The sequence below is a fragment of the Achroia grisella genome, unplaced genomic scaffold (assembly GCF_030625045.1).
Source record: "Achroia grisella isolate CSIRO2021 unplaced genomic scaffold, CSIRO_AGI_Agris_v1 utg402, whole genome shotgun sequence".
Lineage (NCBI taxonomy): Eukaryota > Metazoa > Arthropoda > Insecta > Lepidoptera > Pyralidae > Achroia > Achroia grisella.
The window spans coordinates 2,224,583-2,248,770 of NW_026712841.1; the positions used below are offsets into that span (position 1 = coordinate 2,224,583).

General features: G+C 31.7%; 2 protein-coding genes and 1 long non-coding RNA gene across 6 annotated transcripts in view; 2 read left to right on the forward strand and 1 right to left on the reverse strand.

The window, feature by feature from the left end:
* LOC131844319 (uncharacterized) overlaps nt 1-19,970 on the forward strand; it is a 79,840-nt gene extending 59,870 nt beyond the window's left edge. For both annotated transcript variants that reach the window (XR_009357579.1, XR_009357580.1), the window contains 2 exons: nt 15,944-16,036; nt 19,939-19,970. This is a non-coding gene — a long non-coding RNA (uncharacterized LOC131844319). The remainder of the gene's footprint in view (nt 1-15,943; nt 16,037-19,938) is intronic.
* Nucleotides 1-24,188, reverse strand: part of LOC131844312 (uncharacterized) — a 138,728-nt gene that overhangs the window by 87,293 nt on the left and 27,247 nt on the right. The window lies entirely within an intron of this gene.
* On the forward strand, nt 20,006-21,937 carry LOC131844313 (CD82 antigen-like). Its single transcript, XM_059193169.1, has one exon. It carries the CDS (start codon nt 20,006-20,008, stop codon nt 21,095-21,097), a length of 1,092 nt encoding a protein of 363 aa, XP_059049152.1. The 3' UTR covers nt 21,098-21,937.

Genomic DNA, 24,188 nt, shown 5'->3' on the forward strand with positions numbered 1-24,188 from the left:
TTGAATTATTTTATCGAATTAATTTATTTCTGTATTATTATAATTTCACACTAATTTTGTCACTTACCTACTTATTACGTGTTATTTTTTTCGTTATTAATATTTTCTCTATTAATAACGAAGCCCTAGAGGGCGAGTTAATACAGAGAAAATATTAATAAATAAATTTATTAATATACTAATTATAAATGGACCAGCTTGTAAGCTTTTCTTAGTACGTTTACACAAAATAAAAATATATAAGAAACGATTCACTCGCTTATACATTTAAAAATACAATGTAACTTCTGACGTCCTACGTATGAAGTATTGGTAAGTTTCTGAACTCTGTTATAGTTCTTACAGTCAATAAAATGTTGACAAATCGGGTGTGTTTGACAAAGACAATAATAGATAAAATGTCTATGATTACAAGTTATTTTAGATTTCGAACGTTTTATTACTGATATAAACAGGTAATTTAATCATTTTCCGTTGAGTCACATTAAAACAGTATTAAGTATAAATAATGAGGGTAAAAGGAAAACAATTCCAGTATAAAAATAATTACAAAATAGCGTCAGCGGAATATGGAATAATGGCGTTTGCGTGGGTAGGTAATCTCAACACCGACTTAGTTCAAGCTGTTTTGATTGACAGATTGAAGGGTGATATGGCAGTGAAATTACAGGGCATGACATCAACAATGGCATCGCATAGGAGGTATCACGCGTAACACGATGTACTTTGTGACGTCTGTGCTGCAGTATATTAGATACTGTTTCTATAAGTAAACTGTCAGTTTGTTTGCTATTATTTATATATATAAAAAAGCTTATTTATTTCTGAGCAGCATACTGAAAGCACATAGTAATTTCTACAATTTCAGATGAATCGGAAAAGATTCTCCGGAATATGTAGGCACTTGTCAGGCGGATATTAAATTCTTTTCCTGTTGGTACAGTATAAAATAGTATACGGACGCTAATACAGAAATGCAGAAGTGTTGTGGTTTCGTATTTATAAAGGAGCTCTTTAAAGTTTATTATACCACAACACCATTTTTCCAACTGGCGAAGTTTTTTCTAACTGTTTAAAATAGTAGTGTCTAAACATTGCCAGTGGTATGTTCATAAATTGCGAGTAACTGTGGTAGTATTCTATTAGCAGAAATTAAATACATATACTTAATATCTTATACTTTTCGTGACTTTGTTGTATTATACTACAATGAGTGTAATTTGTTTGTAGGTGGCATAATTTAGTATTTTTTACTGATATTTTTATCAAATTTTTAGAATATTTTTAAACTGCATTATTTGAGTGTTAGATATTTTTTGTTTAGGTCTTTGCGACAGTGTACGGCAGGAATTTATGTAACATAATTTTATTTAATGATTTATTAACAATAGGTTACTATTTAATTGAAATTGTATTAATTTGCGTATACAATGCACAATGTGTTATGACAAAAGACTAATGTACAATCACAATGCAATGTGACTGAATAAATAAAGTACAAACAAAGCATTTTGCTTCGTTTCTTAATGACCACAAAGTTTATATGTAGATGCTACCAATGTATCCCTCGGTGGTTGCAGAATAGGACGGATTATGGCTATTCTTAATCACCACTTCATGTCTAGTAAATAATCAGTATCACCGAAGCTGCGAGTTAGCTAACATTAATATACTTATACGTAATTATTAAATAGGTATGAGCAAGGTTAGTCATAGTTATTAATTAAAAACATCGGAATAATTATAATAGTTACGTACATTTTGATTATTCATAGATATTTTTCTAACCTAAAAGATTTTTATTACGTTCGTAAGAGGCATAATTAAATTGTGTTTGTTTTTTTTGCATATGGATAAATATATAGGTTTATATTATTTTCTTGTTATATTTATTACATTGTATAAAATAAAAATATTTACATCTTGTGTCTACATGTGCTTAAGAGATATCCAGTGGTTTTTCAAAGCCTGAATAGATTCAAAAGACAATAAATGTAATATATTTCGTCATTATTTATTTGGACATTCCATTTAGGCAACTATGCTAAACCTCCAATACCACGTATGCTCGTAGAACTGTGAAAGCATGTTATTTTCTATCCTGGAACAATGCCAACTGCATTTTCAGATTACATATTATTGGGATATGTCGAATTACAATTCAGTGCCAATTTCTATACCAAATCCGTTCACCTTAATTAATATTATTATCATACTAACTGTGAACTATTAACAAATTAAAAAGCCGTATGAAAATAGTTCATGTATTTTGAACATTATGGCACATAAACTGAACTTTACTGTATCTCTGTTTCTCATATGTTCTAATTTCATTAATAATATTTCTGATGTTTTGGTAATAAGCTTGGAGAAGTTTTTTTACAGAGGAGTCATTAAATTTGTGTTCTGGTTAAATTCGTAATAATAATTTACAAAAATTAACTATTGTCCCAATTAGGTATATTACGAGTGTTTGTTTAACCATCTGTGGTTTAACCCTTAGTTATTACATCAACCTTCCATTCCGGAAACTTGGAAACGAAATTTTATCCTATGGAAAGTTGAAAATTTGTCCAGGCTACACTTTTGTTTGAGAGAAAGGGACTCAGAAACTTGTTTGAAACTTAACCTTTTTCAGTTTGGGTAAGTTACAAATCTATGCAATGAGCGCCGTTGGCAATATATCCTAATAAGGGGTTGAAAGAAACATATTATTGAGTTGAACAGACCTCTCCGGATTCATTTGGAAGCAATAAATGTGAGAGCGCTGTGATCGATCAAAGTTATCAATGGATCAGTGTCTTGTTGGGTGTAAGTACAAGAGAGCTCCTAGAAACACTTTACACGGAAAAGGGAAACACACTTGAGCAAGAAAAAAGGTGATAAACTAATGACACTGGATCTATGTAACTACATAGACATGCACGCAATTTCTTCCATGTATACTATTTTTGTATAATAAAAAGTAAGTCAAGTCCTTCTGTGTAAGAGCTTTACCTCTTAGGTAACAAACAAACTTTCACAAATATGTTGTATAATGTATTTCACATGTACAATAACACAAATATTACAGACATATAAAAAAAATATTTTCATAGAGACCACTACGTCTACTGAATTTTTTGATCGAAAAATATTTATCACACACGTTAATATATATTTTAGACGTTCTAAAAACCTCTCCCTTTTTAAACTAGGTAGATAAAATCTCGTCCCAGCAGAAGTAAAAGTGCGAGTAACATCATTCATCATCATTTCATATAATATAGTGAAGAGCTTCTTCTCATATAATGAAGTTTCAAGACAGGTTCATGTAATTTTGTAACGTTGATAAATAGCGCAGTAAGGGAAGCTTGGGGATCTTTTTAAAGGACATTTGTGAGTTTTAAAAGTAATAATATATTTTATTAGCATTGGCAGTATAGTCGTGGAGATACGTAGTTTAGAACGTAGTTAAAAATTAATAGGTATACTCTGAAATATTCTATAAAGCTCATAGATTAAATTATTTGGGTAGTACATGGTTCTTACATTGTATTTAAATTGAATGATTATATAAGCAAACCGAATAAAAATGTCTAAATATAACATAAAATCATAGCAGTCGGTAGGTACTGGTCGTATAATTTCGCACGACTACAAAAGTACTCGGCGTCTATTGGTGATCGTAGTTTGGAAGTGCTGCAGGCTTTTATGTGTATACAAGCTCAAGTGTTCGAGGCGAGAATTTCGGTCGAGACTAGAGCTTTCCAATTTGTATTTTATATTGTATTTCTATTTCCTTTACAATAATTGATTTTCAATAAATCATTTTTCGTTTTACAGTTTGTATCGAAGTATTAGGTATAATCTACTAATATAAAGACGTTTATTATGGATTTGATTTTAATGATACACATATCTTATTTTTACCGAATTCATTTGGTCAACGCCGCGTGATGGTACTAACTAGTCAACAAAATTTGTAAATAATTCAGCCACATATAGTCTACAAAAATATAGCTGCTGTAATTTCTAACTTTCTTTATGAAATTATTAATCTAATAGGTATAACATAAATGTTCGACAATATACAAAAGTTCTCAGACTCATTTTTCACGACTCATTTTTATTGTCTGAAAACTAGATGAATCGTGCGTTAAGTAGTAACGAAGCATTTTGCGGAAATAATTTGAGTATAAGCTCTGTACCGGGGTAGGTAGGTGTGGGTCATGTATGATGGCCTCGCTGAAATGCTTTTAGTGAAATAACAAGAATTTCGGGCCCCCTCGCTACATGCCTACCACGCCCCGGCTGCGTGCTATTGAAACTTTGTGTCTGTGTATACCTTCTTGTATATACTTTGCTTATAACAAATTCCGTAATAAAACGAACTTAAGTGACACTTTCATTCTTGTACACAACATAAAGCTGGATTAGGTACTACATACAATAAATGCAATAATAGTTTGAAAGAAGGACAGAATTAAAAATAAATTTATATACTCAACTCCAGCATTACATAGTCTTTATATTAATAGGTGCATATAAGCTTAATACCTGAATCACAATACATATTGCAAAAAGGATTAAGTCAATTGAAGCAACCTCTGTTTGGCAAGTAGTGAAAAATAAGGAGATAAATAACTATACCTGTTTTCTACATATTCATAACCTTCCAAAATAAATATGATTACATACAGTAACTGCCAAATTTTATGTTATTGACAATAAAATTGGAGTCAACGTTATTCATGCATTTTAACAAACAATACGTAGCTACGAGTAAAACGAAGCATGCGTAAAATGGCTGTCGTGTCGAATTGGTATCGACACTAAATTCATTTGTTTCACTTCCATTCTAACTTTTGATGACTGGTCTCGTTTTGTTCGATTTTTATTTCACTACACGACTTCGCTTTATATTAATTATGCTTGCTATGTTTTATTTCTTACAAATATTTATATTAGGATTTAGTATGAATCTACTTTATTTATTTACCTTGTTTTTATTATGTTTGTTTAGTGATTTTAATACCTGACTCAAAAAATAAGTCATATGTTTGATGTGTCCGTGTATCTGTACGTCTATCTGCAGCATCGTCACTCCTAAACGCTTTTTTAATTCGAGGTGTTATTATGTGTTGATTTGAATACAGATATATACATATACTAACTGTCCCGGCAAACGTTGTTTTGCCTTAAAATAAAAAAAAAAATAGGGGTGGACTACCCCTAACATTTAGGGGGATGAAAAATAGATGTTGGCCGATTCTCAGACCTACGCTCGCAAAATTTCATGAGAATCGGTCAAGCCGTTTCGGAGGAGTATGGGAACGAAAACTGTGACACGAGAATTTTATATATAAGATAAATATAGAACGTGAAGGATAAAAACTTTTATTCAGAAATAATTAGTTGTATATGTGTCTAAAGGATATAATATATATATATATATACATATATATATATATCACAACAAAACAACACAACACTATATCATGATACAAGTACGGAACTATATGTGACAAATTTTACTTCGCTTCTTTTATTAAAATAAATAAAACATCGTAATATATTGGAGGTCCATTTTTTATTATATTATAATATGCCGTATAATGCATATCCGGGCTCCTATAGCGCATACGCTTATTTAATACAGGAAATTGGTTCGTCATTATACCGTCACACACTACGGTGGAAATTCACGAAATTACTCGTTTCCCCTCACGCTTTGGGCAGCAATATAATGATCAGGAGAATGTAAATTACCCGTCATTATTGTTATATCTGCCCACGTCGAAAGAACGCCAAACAAACACTTTATAGTCGTGGAAATTATATATTATTACATCTGGGTAAATCACTCACAAACGTTTTGTTACAGTAACACAAATACAAAACGAATGCAGTATAAAATATTATATATACCTACATACGAGAAATATTTTATTTTTATATGAAAAATAGTGTATTTGCTATTTTGCTATGGACCTCATACGAAAAGATTTACTGATTTTTATGAATTAATTAATATTTGGTGTATATTTGATAGGTCAAACAGTCAAGTAAATTGTCTAGTATCCATAACCCAGACTCTGTATACCTTGAGACTAGATAGCGCTAGTGTAAATTGTCTATGGATGTTATTATTATCACAGATAATATAATATTACATATTAAATTTCTGTATAACTTTATTTAAAACTTACACTTAGGTTGTAGACTTATTTGGAAGACGATTTATTAAACTCCTAGGTTATAAAGATAGTTCTATACAGCAATAATTTATGTGGCGAAAGAACGGTAGTGGTAGCTAGTATCTCTTTCTAACGAACAAAGTCAGATATGCATAAAAGTTTCTGTGGAGTTAGATACCTACTTGGATGTGAAAAGCGTGATGATATAGACAAAATAATCTAATGACATTGCACCAGTAGTTTGTCTCGACTTAGTTTTTGGTTTTTAAGTTTTTAGGTTTTAGATATTTATTCTCATTAAGACTAATTCGACTTAGTTTATTATACTAATATATGTATTGTAATACTTGTTCCGTGTAATACTCACATAAAGAAATAAAATAAATTGAAAAGACTCTAAAGTTGAAAGTAAACGACATAATAGCTTTTGTTTATACGTTGTTATATCAGATGCAGTAAAACAAAATGTACCTTTACAAACTTGAACTTTTGTACCTAGCCTGTGCTGGGCATACACTACGGTTTTTAAAATTTATTTTTTATTTTTACGGATTTACAAGTTTTTTTAGGAAATACCTTTGAAGCTTTTTTGATAGTTATATTTTAGTAGGTTTGAAATGTATGTTTTTCGTGCAGTTGAATCCACTATTTTTTAAGTATATAAACATTATATATACTAAGTAAGAGAAGTTTGTAGCTTCATTAATGTTCAACAATTACGTAACAATATATGCAAATGACGAACGAGATAATATTACGGATCTGTCAACCCTTTTAGACAGAAGTAGGTACCAATTTTTATTAAAATAGGTCCTGTTGAGATATAATACTGTAAATAAGTATGTATATACATATTTATATTTTGTATTGTTTAAGAGAAAACCGTCTACTGGCCAATATTATGCACACTGGACGGTTTTGTCTTCTTCGGGATTAGTGCCAACTGAAAGCTCATTTGTTCATTTTAAATGATGTTCATTTGAACGTTCTCTTCACTAAACGACGTGTACGGTGCGCTAATGTCCTGTTACTTTCAATATATAGTATCTACCTATTAGGTGTTTATAAAATCTATAATAGGTAGGTTTAATTTTTAAATACAATTTGAAATTTAATTTCATAGATTTCTAATGCATCTATCTCTTAATTATCGTGTTTTAACTATTAAAAGAATGCTATATAATGTTTTAGTTTTCACACAGGTCTGAATTTATTGTAAATGTATATATCGCAATATATTGTAATATCAATATATACTAATATTATGAAGCTGAAGAATTTGTTTTATTCGTTGAACGTGCTAATTTCAGAAATTAATGCTTTAAAGAGAAATATTCTTTCAGTGTTAGCTATCTATATCAAGGAACGCTACAATTTATATAACATCACGCTACGAGTAATAGGAGCGGAGCATCATTAAAAAATTACGGATAAATAGGGGAATTTTACTCCTTTTGTGAGCAAAAGGAATATAGATGTTCCAATGACATCTGTCTAATATATTTATAGTATTCGGAAACACGAATAGATATCCAGGCAGAAACATGACTGGTACAAAAATGAAGAAGTTTTCATTTGATCATTTATAATGCTTAACATTAGGCATAGATATGAGAGATAAGAAATAAGAGAACTCGTAAACTAGTTGTTAACAGAATAGGAATGCATTCCACAGTACATTGTTGTATTTAGAACAAATAAAGAAGCAATATAAAAGCTTGATACTGCTCTTGGGGTCGTTATTGCAACAACGAATCAAGAGCAAAGCACTGTTCCAATACTAAGAAAAACATTGTAACATCGTGTTGGAGATGTCGCTGGCTAGGGGCCAAATCCTATACAGCCTTCCTTACGACCTTGCCATCGATGACGTTTCTAGCTGAACATTCAATGAACAATTTAAGCTGTGTTCGTGTCTATAATCTTTTTGTTTTATTAATTAAATAATGTAAATTTTTACTAAGATTAGAATACATTACCTAAAGTAAATATTTTGCAATTTATGTTAAAGACTACATAATTACACTGAACTGAATTATACAAGAAAAAAATATCCGATAATAAAGTAGCAATTTAAACAATAATATGAGATAAAATATTTTTGAATTTTTTTCATCAATCATCTAATTATTTCTGAATGACTAAGTATTGAATTAGAATTACTTGCCTCGGACGTCAAATTTCAAGTCATTTACGAAGCTCAGATCGATTGATTGCTTCTTCATATTACTTATTTCAGAGGTCAAGCAGGTGTCGTAATATTAATGTAGGTTTAATAACAGTCCGAGATTAGTCACTAATATGGATGGCCTTAGAAGTTCTATTAATGTTAGTCAGTTCTCTGGCCAAATGGGTGCAGACTTACACATCTCCATAGTAATGGAAATAAACAAGATGTAATGTAAGATGATGTAATTATAAATTTAAAGTAACTTAGATTTTCAAAAATTAACAATAGTTATATTTAAAAAAAGCATTCTGTCGGCCATACGTGATTGAGTAAAACAATGTTCAAACATAAACTTTGCTATTCATAAGAATTTGTAATAATAAAGCGTAACATTAGATATATATACACGGATGTAACTTCTAAAATCTAACTTAAAAATTATGATGATTTTTCCCTGTAATTTTGTTCAATGTCATTGCTGGGTCCCTGACTATTTTGTCCCTTAAAATTACCAGAGTAAATTCAGTACAATTACGGTATACAAAAGGTAGCTTTGGGATGTGGTCACCTTACTTTGCTTTTATATTTACAATAGATATCTCCATTGTCAGACGTGTGCTTTTGTTTAAATACTCTGTAGTAAATATGACATTATGAAAAAAATTAGAACTACGTTTTTAATTAATTTTATAACACAACTTTATAAGAAAATAGATAATAATCTAAAGTTTATCTACCATATACGAGTCGAAATATAAATACTAAATAAAGTGAGTTCTTGAGTTTATAGAAAGCCAATAAATATGTCCTTCATTTGAGGTTACGTTAAGATAAATATAAAACTTCCTCCAATGGCATAGAAGTTAAGACGGTATGGCATGTTTGACCGAGTTTTATGTCACCTAATCTGAGTAGACTAGTGACGCGGGTCACGCCAACTTAGATAAAACCTCCATCTACTGAAGTTTCTAGTGGTCTCTATATTATATTAATTTGGTACAGTCTATATAAGCGTATATTTGAATGAAATTGTTTTAGATTTACATTTTGACAGTAGGTACTCAATATAGGCAGTAGGTATCAGTGAGAGCATCTTTCTTGGGCACTTTGTATCTCACATCCTTTCAATGATACCTATCCACTTCCTATATAAGGATCCCTTAAAAGTTGCCTTTTGTATTAAAAGTACTGAAAAGGTCTCAGGGTAGTATTAGTATACTGGGCATGGAAACGGAATGGCACTCGGAAAAAAGCATTCATAATGAGGTAGGCTTTATAACCATTGGAGCGAATCGATACAGACAGAGAATATTATAAATAAACTCAAAAAAGTCACATTTAAGTACGGTATAAAAACAATAAATAATAATAGTGAATGATTATTATATTAGGATGAAGGCAGGAAGGAAGTAATTAGGAATAGTTCTATTTCAAGACTGGCCACTCTACTAAATTAGAAATCCATTTGTATTGGATACTTTAAACAAGTATCTACGAAAACATCTGAAACAAAGCGGTAATACAAAAATGCAACTGTTCCTTTGAATCGCTTAAGATAATATTGGTAAATGAATACGACTCGAGAATCGATTTTCTTCACTAAATGAGCACTTTGAGCAAAACTGATGAATTATCCAATAGAACTGGGGGCCGCCGTGCTTGTTTATAAACAACTCCCACGCTACACATTCAGCAACAAACGAATGGTCGTTGAAGAAATAAAAATAGGTGTACTGATATAAAGGTTTATTTATTATGTAAATTAAAAAAGAGATGTTTACGAATACAATGATAGATTACACAAAATGTACATTAAATATAAATATGTTGAAAGGCAATAATAAAATCTTTATTACATTCCAAAAATGCTTGTTATTGAATGCTAACGTTACATGAAGAACCCAAGCACTAACAACATAATACGCTTTATATTTTTGAACATTTTGCAATAGTAGAAAATTGTTATTTTATTTGTAGTATCTACGTAGTTATATATAAACATATTGTTATATTAAATTAATGTAATTATGGCATTAAATACAATTTGTTTGTGTGTTTAATGCCATAATTACATTACACTGTTGGAATAATATTAATAATTAATCTACAGTTACATACATACCTACTATACATAACATAAAAATTCTCAACTATTGTAAAATGTTAAAAAATGTAAAGCGTAGAAACTTATTTATGCTTAGGTTCTTCATGTCATGTTAGTTTCCAATAACAAGGATTTTACGTCATTGGTACAGAAAGAGAAGTAAACAGAAAACCAGTTATATATATGTATAGACAATAGATGCTAGTAGATTGCTAGTTGAGACATATTGTTTACCTAAATACTTCCAATAAGCAAGTATAGAGATAAAGAAAATACGTATAGAATACGTCAAAAACGAAACGATAAACAAGACTAAAAAAAATATAACTTTTTATTTGAAATTTTCATTGGAATCTCAAGTGATTTTGTATAAAAATCAATGAGCATTTATTCATACATTTCAAAGGACACGTTGAAGGCAACATTTCCAATAACGAGGCGACATCGAATCGGCCGGGCACCCTCATCAAGCTTAATGTTGCCAATCAATAAGGAAATTGCGAAAACAGGGGAAAAATACTCGTCTTTAGAGAGCGACGATGCCGAGCGTTTCTTTTAAACGGAAAGTCGATGGTAGTTAGGTCAGCAATTTTATTAACATTATTGTATTATGCTATATGATATGGAACTACACCGCAACAATCTATTAATGTCCTAATTAACGGGACATGAGCTTATCCAAATGAGACTAGAATATGTAAAGTTCCAAAAAGTGACTGTAATAATATATACCAAAATATAGATTAGTATTTATTGACACGAACTAGTTGTACTAGTATCTAAAATAGTTAGTCTAGTTAGCTATTCATTAAACAAAATTTTGTGAATTTACCAAACTTTTTTGTCTATTACTAAACTTTGTTTATGTTTATAGCAACTTAATTTAATGTAGCAGTTAGCATGCAGGTCTAGTGGACTTATATACATAGTTTGTTTTGAGTTTTACTTCCCTTGTGATAGTATGACATGCTTTGTTCTCCCACTCATTGTACGAGTATTATGTTTCACAATGGCTCTTTTTAAAACGATTATATCAAGTTGATTTTTTTATTCATATTTTAGTAAAATATAGAAAACAAATAATAATATTAAAATATATAAGACAAAGTAAATGAGGAATAAATTCAGATTTTGATTGAATTAAAATATTAAACACTAGAGCTAAAATCTGTTCTAATCTACTTTTAAAATATCGTAACTTAAAATCTTTTTCGCTGTGTGAAACATTCTCCCGCAAACGAATGAGATGTGGATGTAACGGCGGTACGTGTGAAATTTACAGATTGATTTAATAGGGTCTAGGATGTGAGTAGATCAGTCGCACTTTAGCACGTTCTTATCTTTTTACGGTTTCGACCTCACATTTTACTTTTTGCGTTCTTTGTGAAGTACGAATTATATATTTTTCAATCTCTACTGATGTTATTCGAATTGAATATCAATCATTTGTCAACGTTGTAATCAATTTTTTTTTTATCTTCTTGACTCTTCGACCGACTCAATACCGAGATATATTTTTGAAAATATGTATTTTATTATTTAAATAAAAAGTTATACCTTATTGTGTTAATATTTATCATTCAAATAGGCTTTCAATGTATAAAGGCTGTATTTCTTGCGATTTTATTATATTACTCCGACCACGACTAAGACTTCAGTGAAATGTGGACATGTTAAGTATTCCATCCATCAGGACTTTGTCAGTTAACAATACCTCATGTCCCATCGGGATTAGCAATTGTTAATATATTATTATTATAAAAGCACACAAAACGCTACGGGTAATCGTTAGGGAATACTCCCATTTTCAATATTGTTGATATTAAATAAAATTTCTCAGAACAAAAGATAAAATTTATACCGAAATTTAATGTTGCAACCCGCTCTATGTGGCATCTCCCAGTAGGAGTATTGGAGGAGCGAGTGACCTCTGCGACCGCCACATAATGACCTCGGATGACTGCCTCAAGGGATTGGGTAGATGCCACACCAAAAATAACTTGGAACTTGCCATTATGGGACCAGCCGAGCAGAATACCAAGACAACTTGACATTTTACATGTACCCATTATATCATAATATGGTAGCTCGTAGCCCGTATAAGGCCAATCTATATATACCTACCTACTTAATCATTGTAAAGATACTTGGTTGTTTGTTAGTCAGTAATTCTTTAACATGATTCTTATGGGATTCGCTATTAAAGTATAAATCCTTATAATTTTAGATTAACACGTAATAGTTTATTTTTTATCAGTTGTATTGTTTCCTACGCAATACATATGAAAATAGCTGTATTCATGTGCTTTTTCAAATTTAAAAGATATCTTATATACCTATGTCAAGAAATAACTTCAGACTCGTCTCGACTTCAGGCAAGTTTATAATGGAGTTTTCGATAGATTTTAGAATATTGTTTTAGTATATTCATTGCAAACAAAAAAATATCTTTTCTAAGATACATATTTATTACTTATCCCTACTTTGTTGCCATATATTTCTATCCTTTACATTACCTCTTCCTGATTATATAGATAGACAGACATAATCACTTTCGCGTTTATAATATTAGTATCATACTTCTTAGTAATATTATAAACGCGGAAGTTTGTGCATGTTGATGGATGGACGTTTGTTACTTACTTTCATGTAAAAATTACTGAATGGATTCAGTTTGTATGTAAGAAATGTCATTAACGAAAAGATCTTGTTATGCTCTTACAAAGTTTTCTTTTTTTAGAGGGCATTAAAGAAATATATTACTTTTAACATAACATTGCTAGTAATAGACTGTGTGGTTACATGTAAATAACTGCTGGAATGGTATGTGAACTCCATTAATAAAATCACCTCGACTAGCATAAATAATTATCACACGTGAGTAAAAGCCTCTGAAATATTTTATTTTACGTACTGACATACGTCATAAGAAATGAAAATTACCGTGACGTAGATTGAAATAACAAATCACTGTTACAAAAATACTTTTCTATTTTAAAAGGAAAATGGGATAGTCAATCCACTCACTCGATAGTTTCTGCTTGATCCATGTTTAATCGCTCCAAACAAAGGGTTTGACCGCTTTGAATAGATCGGGTGTCAACAGCTTTATGACAATTTAATACGAGGCTCGTGAGCAGTTAATAGCAGGTTTCCGTATTTTTATTGCTGCTGTAAAGCTATGTTATGATTGTATAGTTAAAGTAGTGGAACGTTTCAAATTATAAAACAGAAAGTGACTTGTGACTGACTGATTGTACTTTATTTTGAGTAGGGGTCATTATCAAACGTATTGAACCAGTTTTACGTACTTTTTAAATTCTCATTATTTGAAGTCTATTAAAATTGGTTTTGTTTATTTTTCCCGTATTTATGAGTACAAAATACACATACAATATAATATAATTTACGTGAAAATCTTACCTATATATGTATATGATAAAGTTTTTCAGGTAGATACATCTTATAAATCGCTACTTACACTAATTTTATATATGCAAACTTATATGTAAACAATAGATATTGTATATTTGGCTCTGTACTGACAGTTCTATCAACTCTAACTAAACCAAATATAGCTCGGGATTGGCGTAAAAATATATTTTTCATTAGTTATTCGAGTTTTCAGGAATAAATACATAAAGTTGACTTTGCTCGATTTTATCATTTATTTAGTAAGCTCCTTTATTTATATTTTATGGGATTTTGAACTTCGAGGACAAATTCTAAGGTTCTTTATTATGAGTTTCTCGAGTCATTTACATTTTGGTGAAATAATATATTGGAAACTTTTTTCAGTAACCGTAACCCTATACACGCCCACGTAGTTATCATATTATTTTGACATAAATATAATATATACTTAATCTAGGAGAGCCTGATGAATCTGTTTTGCCATATAAATTAAAATTTCTATTATGAAATAGGGGTTGGGTGATATTTAGGTAAAATTTAGGGTAGCATGTATTTTTAAATGGCACATCATAAAAACTTTTAAACTAAAAATTTTCCAAAAATATAATTAATGTTAGGGTGTAGTAACCCTTATAACTAACCGAGAAAAATAGATAGTAGCTGATTCTCAGACCTACTGAATATGCATATAAAATTTCATAAAAATCGGTCAAACCGTACCGGAGAAATATGGTAACTAACATTGTGACTGAAGAATTTTGTATTATACTATAAGATTTTAAAACATTTTATCATGTATATAAATTTTTTAGTTACTACAGTTTTTTACTTAACAAGAACATAGTGATATGTGGTAATCGTCGTTAGTAGGTACGTGAATAGCGCTATGGACAAAAATACATCGTATGATACTACAAGCGCTTCTTATGCGTTGCTATTCCAAAGGTCTAAGATGCTAAAGCCTTTGTACCTTGTAATATCACTATCATAGTTCATGCTTCAAGGGAAACACAGGTTATAAAGAAGTTACTGTTACTGTGTGTGAATATCTTACAATATTATAAACGCAAAAGTTTGCGAGTAAAAATTACTCAACGGATTTTGACGAAACTTTACAAAAAAAAATATTTTGTTGAGAGACTGACTAGGAACTATCGAGTTTGTTTTTAAACTTTCGTGTTTAATAAACATTCATATTGTTAACCGGGTCTTAACACTATTAATTTTATGGCAAACAAATCTTTCTCGATGTTTCGACTAGGTTGCACTAGCCGTGGTCACCAGTTGACCTAATCGAAACATCAAAGGAGCTCAAATTGTAAACAATTTAATACAATTGCAGATTTTTGACTAAGTAGAAAGGGTAATTGGCCAAACAAATGTTTATAAATAAATTTATACGTATATACTTACGCGTGATGCTTGAGCGTAGATATAATTTAGCAAATATTTTTAAACTTATATATTATTAAGAATTCTGCACACAAAGCCGGTAAATTCGTACACTGGTTTACAGCATCTTAAAGATCGAAATCAATTATTCATGTCGACATTAAATTATGTCGGTATTTTACCCTAATTCAAGTGAATCTCTCAGTTCAGAAGAACTAGATAGTACCTACTTAAAAATAAAAAAACGCTGTTTTTTTTTAAAAACAAAATACAGTAATACTTATATAAAACTAGTAAGTAATAATATAAAACTTTACAGCTTATACATCAGAATAACACATAGGCTACAATTTAAAAAGATATTGTAATTTGGGCGAAATATAATGATAAATGTCAAGGAAGTCTGATGCAGACGAAGTTGCGCTGTTCAGCTAGTATTTTATATATGATAACATAAGATACATGAAGAAAATGTATTTAAATATATACACCACAAATACGTCTCAGTGATACCAACAACATACTGTACAATACTCACTCACCTCACTGAAATCCGCGTTCGAACAATGGTTGATGAACCATGGCTCAACGGAACTAGGAACTTCTGTCAGTATAGAATATGTGTAACTTAAAAGTAACGAAAGATTGTGATGAAAATTAATGACAATTACTGTATTGTTGCAGAGCCCGCACCGGCGTGGTAGGCGTACTGCTCAGGATAACCCGCCCTCTCCTGTGACTAGCCAGGGCTCTAGCGCACGGCACGGGCGGCGGATTGTAAGTTCCCACCTGTCTCTTGTTACATTTCTCATCCTCGTCTTAAAACAGCAGATACTTTTATCCATATCACTTGTTTATGACTTAATAACATCTAAATCATTCTTTTGTAGCTTTCTGTGTAAAAAGTATATAAAAAACGTAACGTTCTGTCAAATATTATTTATAAGATGTTAATTGTTAGTTATAGTGAACAAGATTCAGCTATCTTTTATAATATACGTAGAATAATTAACCTTATTTTATGTATAGAACGTAAAACGGTTACTCTGTCTAGTGAAAGTTTTGAAGTCGAGCAATTTGTTTATTTAAAAGTGAAAAGTGCGATTTGAGATAAAACTACATAAATCAAAGCTAAATACAAATCAATAATTTTTACTTAATAGTTGTGTATTTCACGCATAGTCAAAGAACTTTTTTATTGACTTACTATATCATTACAATCGATAATAAAATAATAAGTAAGAATATAGCACATGTTGAATTCACTGAACACGAAAGCGTAACAAATTTTCTTGTGAATATCACGTACTAGGTGCTTTGTATATATACATATGTATGTATAATAACCTATACTATTTTTTTAAGTACCTTTTAATTTTTATAAGTAACTAAACTCTCCTTGTAGTAGGAATAAACTCATTCTCACATTAGTAATAATATGAATTAGTATGCATAAGTATTCTTACCAAATCCCTTGGGTGTGATACACAGACTTGTACCAACGACCTTGCATCTCATATATCGCTTATTTTCAACTTGAAGTCTCAGAATATGATCTAAGTATCTGACTACGTTACGGTGTAATTCCGTTTTGCCAAAACGAAATCATTTATGATTTATGTTCCACTAGCTTTCTGTAACTTCATCCTATTTTGGCCGTACCTACTCCAGTAAAATTCCATCAAATATTTATCAAATGATGACGAGGTGGTGTATCAGATGCGCACCGAAGATATTATTTATTAGAGAGAAGCTTTCCGCAATGTATTCTCGTATACAGATATACCTATGTACGAAATGGGAGAGGTATTGTCGAGAATATGCTGAAAGCTTTGCAAAGTATTCACCTCAATGCATACATTATTATATTTTTGCCGTAATACTGTTTGCATAAAAGTTGTTTTCATTTTATACAAGTAAGTATGGTAGAATTTATATATTTATTAAAATATTGAAACTACTGTTTACCAATTATATGTATATTGCTAGCTAACTCGCGCAACTTTGTCTGCATAATATTTTACCCGTTTATGCAACATTTCTCATTGCAGATCCGCTGCTAATAGTCGTAGAGTGGTTAATACTTCGATGTATCTATTTTCTTTTCCCATGTACTAAGTCTCGTCTATATACTAAAATTCATTAAAATTTGTTTTGCAATAGTCGTGAAGATAACGTAACATACAGATAGAGTTACTTTGAACGACCCTTGTTTTATATTGTGCAATATATGTAAATTGAAACTAAGTATTTTTTAATGATGATTCCACTAATAGGTAGGTACTACATATAAATGTTATAGTTTATGAAGATAGATGTACGGATGGATATTATAATTGATGGTAATAGAAAAGATGTAGGTAGCTTCTGCAATATACTCATATACACTACGACTACGACGATTTTTTCGTACAGCATAATATATGCTTACGATGTGATTTTAAATGCGTGAGCAAGCCACGTATAGCTATAGCCCAAATGTGTGCTTGCTACCTTTAATGTTCAATCCTGCAATTAATGTTATTGCAGTTAAACGGGTGTACTTCCCATTAACATTTTCAATAATTGAAAATGCTAGTTTTAATGGGAACTGCAGCCGTTTAATTGATAGTTATATTTTAGCCATAACCTTATTTTTACTCTATAGGTATATTACTACTAGCTATATTTTTTTAAAGTTTCAATAAAATCCATCCAGTAATATCACGTGAAAGAGTAACAATGAATATTTTGTACACCAATCCATACGGCCCGTAATTTGTAAGATTAATACGAGTTTTATTAGGTATTTTACTCACTGTTTTTATTAAGTACAATAATAGTATCTACATTATCAAATAATATATTAAATCATTTATATATATTTCACCTTCAGTCATACGAGTAGGTATATATTAGAAACGTAAATCGATGGTACTAAATTATTCTTAGTCGTCTGCACAGCGTCTGTTCAGATTATTTACAAGTTAGCAGGCGTCTTCGATGCCTGGCTTTATAATATTATTTTAAGGATAGTTTGTATTGAATTGATGCTAGTTTTCATTTTTCAATTTGTTTCAAAAGTCACTGTGCTTGGCGGAAATTAAATAATAATAATAGTATTATATTATTATAAATAATAACTTAATTTGAGAAAGATTTTGGTTACAAGGTGTTATGGAAAACATGGTCGTTACAAAATCTGTTTATATTAAGTATATATTTTATGGATTATAATGGGATCGGGTGCACCCGTCTGAGTTAACAGTTTATGTTGCGGGGGGCACCAATAGAGGATTATAAGATGAGCATAAGGTCAAGTCAGTTAACCTATCGTGACAAATTCACCAGGAATTTATCACGATGGTTTCCAGGAGGAACCTCCTAACAAGATGCATTGCTAGTTATTACTTGCAATGCACTACTAACTACTAACTAACCTCATTAGGTCAGGTTACATTACTAAGAAATATAAACTAAACTACTAACCACATTAGGTCAGGTTACATTACTAAGAATCCCCTTTTCTTCCAATAAGTAAAAAAAATATCAAGTTCAATTATAAATTGTACCTAAATCAATTTCTACCTCCCATTCGATTATCGGTCAAAATTCATTTACGGAGTTTTGACATTTATTCCCATAAATGACCTATTGATTGATCGCGAGCCGAACGCTACACCAAATGATTAAAATTCAATGAGTTCTATTGGCTGCATCAACTCAGTCGTTTCAAGGTTGTTTCAAGTCAAATAATTTGAAATTATTAATTTAATTAAAATTATTTTATTTTTATGTTTTGCGAACAAACTATATTTAGTTTAAGCCATAGGCAGAGTTATGTAATATAGGTAACATTCACCGTTTATTTAAAAAAAAAAGATATTTGGTTATATGCGATTTCAAAATTTCCTTTAACCGTACAAATAGACTTATATCTATTATATTATTATTATCAAATAGTTCACATATAACAACTTTTTTTTAATGGGGAACAATCGTTCCTACCTATCTAACATATATATACGTCTAATCTACGTATTTTTAGTGGTATTTGTTTTGTTGTTTTTTCCAGCATTGTTTTTTTATGTCAATTTAATTTATAAAACTCATAATTATAATCGACATTTTAGTTTTTATGAATAAGGCGTTGTTTTATAAATTGATACAATAGTCTAATATGATACATGTTCCTACTTTCTAGATAATAATACATATATTGTTTCATCTCTTAAGGCTTCAGGTTACTAGATTAAACATCGCTAATATGAAAATAACTAATCAAATATGGTATGTTTACGTACGCAATGATTTACGTATGTAAATATTAATTTCCCAAAATAAAATCCGCTGTATACATTTGGTATAATCTTAAGCAAATAACTTACAAATTTAGTATACAAATGGTTTGTTTATTCGTATATATGAATTGCAAATATAGATATATGACAAGAGAATAGTAAGTAACAGTTAAAACTATTCAGTCATTAAGACAGAGATATAATTATTACTAATAATAATAATGTTATGGGTACTAGACATATGATATAAGTACATAATGTACATATAGACACATTTTTTTGTGTATACATATGTAATATACATAGAAAGCACCGAGGCGATGCGCTAAACCGCTAGGCCTCTGAGGCCCTCAAAATTTCAGAAGATGTTTTGTAAAATATTCTTTTGTAATGTTTCAGAGGCGTGGGGCGCGGCGCGTGGCGGCGGCGCGGGCGCGGGCGGCGCCATGACGCGACGCCCGCCACCATGACGCTGCCGCCGCCCGCGCGCCCCGCGCACCCCGCCGCACACCGCGCAATGCGCTATTACCGCATCTGGATTTACGCGTGCAACGGCGCTCTGCTGTTAGGGGCATTGGCGTTTTGCGCGGCGGCGGGCCGCGCCCTCTCTGACTACCGACGCGCGCTGGTGCCGGGCCTAGGAGCTGCACAGCCTGGGTTTCTTTACGGATACGCCGCATTACCTGCCCAAGCAGGACTATTACAGCTACTTGGTTGTCTTGCTGCGTTACGTCTATCGGAACGCATGTTGAACGCCTACTGGCTTGCTTTATTGGCATTGCTCGTCGGGGATGCTGCTATAGGAGTATATTGGGCATTCCGTTTCGAACGAGTCTGCCGAGAATTACGTCCCCAATTACGAATACGCCTTGCAAAAGAATACGATTTGGACACAGACTTTTCTGAGGCATGGGATCGTCTTCAAAGTGAGCAGCGTTGTTGCGGTGTAACCGGACCAGCTGATTTTGCAGCATTCAATCGTACCACGTTACCGCCAAGCTGTTGCCGTATCCCGGCACATACACCTGCTGTCACACCAACATTACTCGCTACAACTTCCGCATCATCACCTGTACCGTTTACACCAATTCATTGTGCGCCACACACGGCCGCTTGTGCAGAACGATTGCTTGTGTGGTTACGAAGAACAGCGGACGCATTATTCGTGTTAGGATACTGCGTCATTGCATTTTTAAAGTTGTGCTTCCTCGGGATCCTCCGATACGAAATAAAGGAGATGATTCAAAAAATTAGAATATTGCGCAGTGAACTTGGAGCCGGTGAATTACTGGACGGTAGTCCGATCCATGGTGGGCCTCTATCACAGACTGTGATAGTTAATGCTGTTAACGCGAATGGTGGCGTACGAACGCACGGTGGTAGTCCAGAACGGGAGGCTCTGTTAGGACGAACATCAGATCCATGTCCACGGCGAAGTATACACGACGAACCTCTCGGTCCCAAAACTGTGAACGGTAATAATAATTGTGAGATGCGTGAGTTGGCTCGCGGTGAATATCGGCCGCTAGCGGCAGACAGCGCGGCGACTCGGATCTGACTAAGATGTTACTTGGAGCGGTTGTTCGGGCGCCGGTGGCGGTCCTTCCCGACTGCCGGGTGCGATATGGACTTGCCGCCCATGCGTACTGTGCCCGTGTGCGTGCGTCGAGCCGGCGCTCGGGTTCGCCTTGATCATCGTCGCCACACTCGCTCCGAATTTGAGCTGTAAGCATGTCAACAGCAACTTTATGCCGTTGCTGTTGCTATTTACATCGCAGCGCCGGTTCTCATAGTTGTTGTTATTTGCGATTCATCGGAACATTTCGGTGTGACTTTTATATTACATTATATTTATAGTGGTATAGAAACAGTTTCAAAGATGAAATTCAGTGTTAGTGTGTCAACGAAGAGTATTTTAAACTTTGAGAGATGAACGTATAATAGACGAGAAGTGTAGTGTGCAGAATTTAGACAAGGTGATCATCACGAGCCTAGCTTGTGTTTAGTTCCTACTTGCGCTTGGCAGTTAAAAATTTTGTTAATAAATAGGAGAATTATAATTATTCACATTGTTTTATGCTATACAGGGAAATTATGAACATTTAAATGTTTTAAATATGTAAACTATATATCATAAAATTATAATGGTTGCACAAAAAATTGCCGTGACAAATTACTGTAACCACCGGCATCGAGCACCTGTGCAGTGTGGCTGTATGAATGATTTGCACTAAGTACCCACTGAAAACAACTTGAGTTGTTATTCATGAAAGCAATCACTATATCAGTTTAGCCATAAGTCTGAACAGCTTTTTATTATATACCAATAGAATATTGAGCCTAAAACGCATGATAATATTATATATAATTGAATACATATTTTGTCCAAATATTTTAATTTGCAGCTAATATAAGTATATATATATATATATATATATATATATATATATAGTCAAAATAGTGTTCAGACTGAAATGTAATTAGATAAATTTTATTTTCTTCTAAGGATATTTCCAAATATTTTTTATTCATGTTTTTAATTTACAATATAAATTTTGTTTTTAGATAAATTAGTTTAGTGTAATATAGATTTATCCTTTAAAATTATGCACGAATATCCTGACCAGTATTCGTAGCTGTAGTCTAGAGTTCATGCCCCACTGCTTTAATTAGCATCACAGACTGTATCCAGTCATGTTGATATTTAGGTTTCGGAAGACATCTGTTACATACATACCGACGGAACCGTTTTTCCTTTTGGAGACCAGAAACTTAGTTGAAACTCTGTTTACCTATACATACACATGCTTTATAATATCACAATTATTCACACGTGAAATGACAAAAAGTTAAAGATTGCCTCTTTGTGTAAATTTTATACCAATAAACGGTGTCGGTAATATGTAAATAATATATTTTGTAAGCGAGTAATTGTGCATGGACAGATGAAATAGTACTGATATGAGCTTATAAGACGTAGTGCCTACAATTATATGCTTAAACAATATAAAGCGAACAACTACATTAGTTTTTTTTTCACACAAATATATTATAAAATTTTCATACGATTTTACCATTCGATAGCTAATGACAGAAGACGATTTAAATGCTAATTAGTGATTGCGTCAACATGGTAGAGAGTGATCATGGCCATGTATATAAAGTTTACAAAAACGCATTGAGAAAAAAATGTAAGTAAATATTAATGGCTGTGTCAAATTACAAATATACCAAATGATGCGTGAGTAGATTGTTACGGTGTGAAATAGCCGCTATCAGCGCTCTATGTTTGTTTGAGTACAGAGGCTGCCCTCGCGCGAGTGCATGGTATTAGTACTAAGTAGTACCTAAGTACTAGTGGTTCCCACATGTACCTATACATGCCGTACGATCGACCCAATACCCTAACATACATATTTGTACTTATTACGATCTAACTTTATATTGTAACGATGAGTATGAAGTTACGTTCGCTTAGAGTAGGTATAATATTTTGTGAATTTATGCAGAAAAATAGTTTTTTAATATTGTTGTCACATGAATGTACCAATCTTATTAAAATTTGTACCTATATTCGGAAAGTTGAATAATTTGTAGCTAGGATCCAATCTAAATCCTGCATTTCTTCCAAAAAAACTTAAGTAACATGTGCCTTGGCTTATAAATCGTATTACTGACGTTATGTTTTGTGTAAAAAAACTAATCGAATATGAAATAAATGGAATACGACCCTCGTCTCTGATGTGCTACCTACACTTGATCTGTATCACTTCTTCATAATTATGTACACGTGTTCCTATTAAGGGCACTATTTATCGAATATCTGTTTAGTACTAATTAGTTTATCGATTAGTTATACATTTAAGTTTGGAACAGCTCTACAAGTATATCATTGTGTTCTTCAATCAAAATTGCTAATCTTGTGATGAATATCAGTTTTTAAGGTATACGTAACTATTCTGTAACATACGAGTATAACGGTAAAGCGCTGCTATGTAAGTTACACCAGTTGTTGTTCAATATTATACAAAATTTAACATGCATAATAATGAGGTAGATATGTTCATCACAGATTGGAATTATTCGAAATGCCCTCTCTAATTATTACCTGCATTATATTCCAATTTACTTGCCACATAATTAAGCAATGATATAATACAAGTAAATCACAGTATAGTTACATATGAACTAATTATCGATGTATTGTATTGTATACCTATATAATTTCAAAAACATTATAAGCATTAATATGTGATAATACAGTGACAATTGTAAGCTTATTGAGGTCAAGTGGATTGGAATAAATTAGGTAATAAATAAAAAAATATATGATGTTTACTTGTATTTTCAATTATTACCTGTGTTTATTACTGTAATTAGAGTTGTTACAACTTTCCGAAGGTACGCACTAGGCGACTGAGAGCTAATATTATCATAATAAATGCATTAAATAAAGAATTTGTTAAAATTTTAACTTTTTTATTTATTCATTCATAGTTCTATACAAATAAGAAAAATAGAAGATCTATACCATCTGAAAAAAAACATGACGGCAGTTAAACGGAATGTCACACACCTTCATAATTAGCTAGTACAAATCAAATGAAAATAGTACGAAGAAAGAAAGTACGAAAACCCTACAATATTAA

What these genes read in the sequence shown, in the direction of transcription:
- LOC131844313 (XM_059193169.1), top strand. Translation starts at nt 20,006, where the DNA reads ATGACGCTGCCGCCGCCCGCGCGCCCCGCGCACCCCGCCGCACACCGC.